Raw genomic sequence first — 6,028 nt, 5'->3', positions numbered from 1 at the left:
AAAAAAGAAGTAGAATTAATAAGTTACTTGCTGTTTCTGGGCTAGAGTTTTAACCTGTTTGCACAGAAGCTGGGATTTCTTTGAGCTGTAACTTTCCTCTGAAGCAGAAAAGCGACACTCAGGTGGATTCAATGAGATCTGAGCACAGAGCAGCTCTTCATAGTCAAACCGAGACTCGATTCAGACTCGTATTCAGATAGAACTGAGATAAGATGACCGCTGCAGCAGCAGAGGGAACAAAAAAGTACAAATAATGGTAATACTGGTGATGCTGCAGAGATCTTGCAGAAAATCTAGAAGCTGCACAGATTCCTCTGAATGTGGAAACAGGATAATTTAATATATAGCCAAAAAAAAAAAAAGGTTAGAAACGTCTAAATATGCAAAAATATCAATGATGCACAAAGGAAAACGTTTTGTCCTTCACGTACAGGAGGGTCGGATCAGAGTTTAGGTTATTTGGCTGAAATTCTCATGTTTTTAGACCTGTCAATTGTTCCCCTCTTAAAAACAAATACATCTTATCTGTGGAGCCATTTTAAAGGTTCAACATGTCCAGAAATAAAACTCCCACAGCCATGAAACTGAATAACGACACAGAGAATAGTGTCCAGCAGATTCACATGATTAAACGGCTTCAACAGAGGACACATGTTGTATTATTGGCCATTAAAAGTGGGGAAAAAAGTGCAGAATTAGGTTTGTATTGTGAACCCGGAAAGTTCCTGTCAGTGTCTATCTATGGATGGATCCATGGTTCTGCTAAAATCCAGTCTTTGGTCGACATTTCACCAACTGTTGAGGCACTAACATCAGCAGAACCTGATGTGGTGAAAGTTGGACCAGACAAGGTTCCAGGTTTTAGATATTTTAACTTGAAAACTGTTCAAAATGAGCTCCAAATGTGTTCAAAATATGATAAAGCTTGTCCAAAATTGTCATAAATGACAATAATGAAGAACTTTTGGTTCTAGAAAATGGAAAAAAGTTCAATATTTTCAAACTACAGTGGTGTTGTGTCCCTATGAAGTTCCTCTACGGATGGATCCATATTTCCTACTAAAAAATACAGCCTTTGGTCGACATTTCACCAGCATCAGTAGAATTGGGTGTTTGACAAGATTCCAGCTGTTTTGACAGACTGGTGCTACAGCCAAGCCCACCCTGGTGTCACCCATTATCCCATTACCACTGCTACTGATAATCCCCTTCCCTTTTTCTTGTCTGCCAGACCCCGTCACTCAATCGTCTTTGTTATCTGTGACTGTTGTCTTGGTTTAATCCCGTTTTGTTAGCGACTCCATGCAGACCAATCCCCGGTGTTTTCTGTGTTTACATTCTGTCTCCTCCCAACTGTCGTCAACCGTTTACTCAACAGGACTAAAAAACTGGCCATCGACATACTGACTGAGTTCTGTTGCGACACCTGTGAATTTTCCCTGAAGATTTGCTCTCACCACAAGATAAATCCCACATTTTCCCCCCACTGTAAGCTTTGTGCTTTGCCTCTCGCAGATAGAAGTCTCCCTCCTCCGTTGGCTGTCGGCCAACAACTTCCTCAGAAGACGATTTAGCGTTTCCGGCTTCGACGCGTCGAGCTGCTGCCGGGAGACGATGTTTGGAGAACAGAGGTCGCGTCCAGAAGCTTATTAAATTTCCGCGGGACAGATACGTCGAGCTGTTTGATCTGGTCAAACAGCGATCGCAGCGGGAGAACAAGGCGGTGATGGAGAGTCTGGACTTCAACACCTGTCTGAGGTGAGTTTATCTCATTTACGAGGAAACAGAAGGAACCGGCTGCACATCTGCTCGCTGCTTTTACAAGCGTCTGTGTTTGTCGGTCGGCAAAGTGCACATTAATGGCGGAATCCAAGGCTTCACTCGGGATGTTCAGTGGTTTTTAAAAGCTAAACTAAGTGTGTCATCTAATTCCTAGAAAGAAAAACCAAAACCAAGTGTGTTAAAACATAAAAAATCATGAGTTATGGGGGGAAAAATCACATCCAGGTGTTACAGAAAGTCATGATTTAGTTGATTAAAAAAATGAAGCTATAGGTTTATGTGGTGTTTTTTTTAAAGATTTATATTCGTCAAAAGGCTGCAGATGGGCTGAAGCTCTTCTTTCTTCATGTTCACCATTACATGAATTCCAAGATGGCCGCCATTTCCAACATGCAATCCAGTATATTGTCCCACAGCATGATGTTGTGGAGCAACTTGCTTTGTTTTGGTGTCAAACAATGTGAAATGTAGCATGTAGGACCCAAATTTGCAAACTCTAACGTGATAAATTCCACCTTAATAGCAAGCTTTGGTGGGTTTGTCTTCAGTTCAGTCGTAGACATGAGCCTTCTGGGTAAAGTAAGAAGTCAGCCGGGAAGATACGGGAGGTGAGAGCTGAAGCCTCCAAGGTGAACTAATCTATGATATGAGACGATAAGTATTGTGAAATGTTATTACAAAAATGGAATAATTGAGTTAAAAGCTACTCAAAACAATCCAAAAATGATTCAACACTGATGTTAAAAAATGGCCGCCGCTTTGAATTTGCAAATGTTTTTTTTCTAAACAGTCGGCCTGTAAGTAACACGCAAGCCGAACGTGATGCTTGTGTGAGAGTTTAAATGACATTTTCTATCTGCCCAACGATCAGACTTAAACAGCGATCTGTCTTTATTTTGTTTCCTTCTGTCCAGAGTTTGAGAGTGCGCCCCCCTGTGGTCAGTCGCCATGCTGCACCTGCTGCTTTCCGTCTACATCTTCACCTTCCTGATCGGCGTCCCCACCAACATTCTGGCCTTCTGCACCTTCTGCCACAAGGTGCGTCAGAAGGCGACCCCGATAGACGTCCTCCTGCTGAACCTCACCATCTCGGACCTGGTCTTCTTGGCGTTCCTGCCCTTCAAGATGAAGGAGGCGTCCGACAGCTTTGCCTGGGTGCTGCCCTTCGCGCTTTGCCCGTTCACCGGGTTTCTGTTCTACGTCACCATCTACAACAGCACGCTGCTGCTCACCGCCGTCAGCGTGGAGCGGTACCTGGGCGTCGCCTACCCGCTCAGGTACTCGCTGTGGCGCCGGCCTCGCTACGCCGCAGTGGCCAGCGTCATGTTCTGGGTGGTGACCTGCTTGAACCTCAGCATCGTCTACATCATGCCCTACTCCCAGTGGAGGAAGGGCTCCGACGGCGGCCACAGCAACAGCAGCGCGCCGGCGCCGCCTCCAACCACCTGCTACCTGAACTTCACCGAGGACGAGCTCGACATCCTGCTGCCGTTCCGCCTGGAGCTCTTCCTCGTCCTCTTCTGCATCCCCTTCTTCATCAGCTGCTTCTGCTACGTCAACTTAATCCTCATCCTGTCCCGACTGCCGAACATCAGCCGGCGGCGGCGGCTTCGGTGCATCGGCCTGGCGCTCAGCACGCTGATCGTGTTCGCTGTCTGTTTTGGGCCTTACAATGCCTCCCATGTGGTGGGGTTCGTCCGGAAGGAGAGCCAGGAGTGGAGGAACGTGGCGCTGCTCTTCAGCACCCTCAACGCCTGTCTGGACCCGTTCATCTTCTACTTTTCCTCGGTGGCCGTCAGGAGCATGTTGAAGAACTTCTTTGGGAACGTCGCACCAAAGCTGCGTATCCTGGGACGTGGAAGAGGTTCTCACAGTCTCCAACACAAACCCTCCAAGGCGGAAAAATACAAGGAAGCAGCACCTCCATGAAAGTTCAGCAGATGTATGCATCAGCCAACCCTAGCAAGTTTAGACAGACTTCTGGAAAGGTGTTGTTGTACCGTCTCACAGTCTGTTAAGAGCTGATTTATTTGTTCTGTTAGGACCTGGTATTTTTTGTCTTTTCCCACACGTGAAGCCATTTTTAACTGTTTAGTATCTCCAGAAATAAAACTCCCAAAGTCATGTTAAATGGAGAGAACAATTACAGATACAGATGGTTGAACGGCTCCAGCAGGTGCCAAAGTTTCGATGACTGATCCTTGAAAATGAAAAAAAAAAAAGTGCTGAATTTTTCAAACGTAGGTGATATTGAGGCCCTAGAAAGTTCCTGTAAATGTGTAAATATATATGTATGGATGATCCATATTTCCTCTTTGGTCGACATTTCATTCCATCGTTTTTGCTATTTTGACAGAGTGTTGATGTGGACCAGTGTTCATGGAGGTTTATGTGTCGTCATTAGTTAAACGTTTCTTTAATGTTGTCTTCGTGTTGAAATTGAACAACATACGAGGCTCATTTTATGAATGTTCCCAAACATGTCCTGGAAACACTGAACACTGAACAGAGAAACTGATGCTGAGTCAACACACATCATGACAAAAAGTTCACTAAAAACAATAACAGTTACCAAAGCAAAGGAGCTGTTGGTCCTGTTGGTCTGTTTGTAGAGTCTGTTCCTCGTCATAGTGGACAGAACATGAACTACTGACACCAACAGACATCATCAGATGGAGGACGCTTGGACGACACCATCTGAAATGACACGGACTGACCACTTATTTTGTCTTTGAGGGAAAAAAATGGACAAAATGAAGGTTCAGGAACCGTTCTTCGGGGCAAATTGCTGGTGAATCAGCAACTGTTGACGTCGTTTTACTTCACAGTGTGCACGTTGATTTTTCTGCTTTTGTCGAGCTGCAGTATTCGAAGTTAAAACATTATATTATGTAGAATTATAACCTCACTGTCTGTATTAAACAGATTTGTTGTTTCATAATAAGCTAAATCTTATCAACATGATTGCTCAAAAACAAAGTACAAAAAAATGTCTTTCATCTTAAAGTGACAACAGAGCTCTACAATTCAATAAAAGCATGAAACACAGCAATCAGCAACTGTTGACGTCGTTTTACTTCACAGTGTGCAAGTTGATTTTTCTGCTTTCATTCTGATTTTCAATGATTCAATGTTGTATGAATCATGTAAAATAGGAAACCTTTCAGAGGGGCGAATCATTTCTATAGTCTGTATATTTGCTGATTTGTGCATCATTTCCTGTCCTTTTGTAAAGTACACAAAGCGTCCTAAACCAAACAGACTACTGGACTGAAGCCCGGACATGGACTCCGTCTGACCTTTGGGTGTAAATGAAGCTGGAAGCTGTGCCATTAGGGTACACTGGTAAAATAAACTGGTCAAATATCCTCGTCTGTGTTTGTCCCGGTGCAGCGAGGACACCGTTTAATCAAAGCTGAGTGTTGCAGAGGGATAAAGTAATGAAAAGCTGTGAAAGCAGGAAGTGGAGGCGGCTCGCTGCACAGCTAATACGGAGTTATAACGTTTTAAACACACAAAGGGGCAGCGATAAAGTCCACTAACTGCTCTCTGGTCATTTCCTGACAGTAATAACGAAGCTGCTGTGCAGGTGGAGGGTGTGAACGCTGATTAAACTTTATAGAGTCAGCAAGAACACAAACATTGGCGGTTGTGTAACCTCCTGGTGTTCTGCTGAGAAACGCTGGATGCAGCCGACTCAGATTACTGCAAGTAAAAGTTAATAAACGAATAGTTAGAAAATGCACTTTAATGCAAACTAATGTTCTCTGTGATGCATCGTGCAGCTGCTGTTCCTTCAGATGTTTCTGCTGCAGCTCAACCAGGTTTCTCCAGAAGTAAAGAAAAGCAGTGACAGAACAACAAGTTTTCCATTTTAAATTTGGGTCAAGTGAATAATTAAGTTGAAAAAAATGGAAACGTTAAGTTGAGTTGACCTAAAAATAAAGTACATCTCACTTCATTAATTAACTTAAATAAACTTAATTTAATTGCATGTTAACAATCGAAGCAATTAAATCAAGTTAATTCTCCTTTTTGGTGTAAAAAAAAAAATTAGCGTCTTTTCAATTTAAACTTCCTCCAGATGATTAAAAATAAAGTTTCTAAACTTTACCCCCCAAACATCAAACACAAGCGCACAGCGTGTTTATACATAGAGCATTTATTCCAAAAAAAATTAAATATGACAAATAAAAAGGCTCAACGTAGGACCAGGATCAGGTGAGTGTTAAGACAAAATACAGTT

The 6,028-nt window shown here is 43.2% G+C and overlaps 1 protein-coding gene across 1 annotated transcript; it reads left to right on the top strand.

The window, feature by feature from the left end:
• Window positions 1–2,343: 2,343 nt before the first annotated feature.
• On the top strand, window positions 2,344–3,711 carry LOC103360145 (free fatty acid receptor 3-like). The gene is made up of 2 exons (XM_008285812.1): window positions 2,344–2,356; window positions 2,726–3,711. The coding sequence occupies exons 1-2, from the start codon at window positions 2,344–2,346 to the stop codon at window positions 3,709–3,711; spliced, it is 999 nt and encodes a 332-aa protein (XP_008284034.1).
• The last annotated feature ends 2,317 nt before the right edge of the window (window positions 3,712–6,028 follow it).

This window comes from Stegastes partitus, unplaced genomic scaffold (genome assembly GCF_000690725.1).
Source record: "Stegastes partitus isolate 25-593 unplaced genomic scaffold, Stegastes_partitus-1.0.2 Scaffold417, whole genome shotgun sequence".
Lineage (NCBI taxonomy): Eukaryota > Metazoa > Chordata > Actinopteri > Pomacentridae > Stegastes > Stegastes partitus.
The sequence above is the reverse complement of the archived record's forward strand: the minus strand, read 5'-3'. Positions and strand labels throughout refer to the sequence as shown.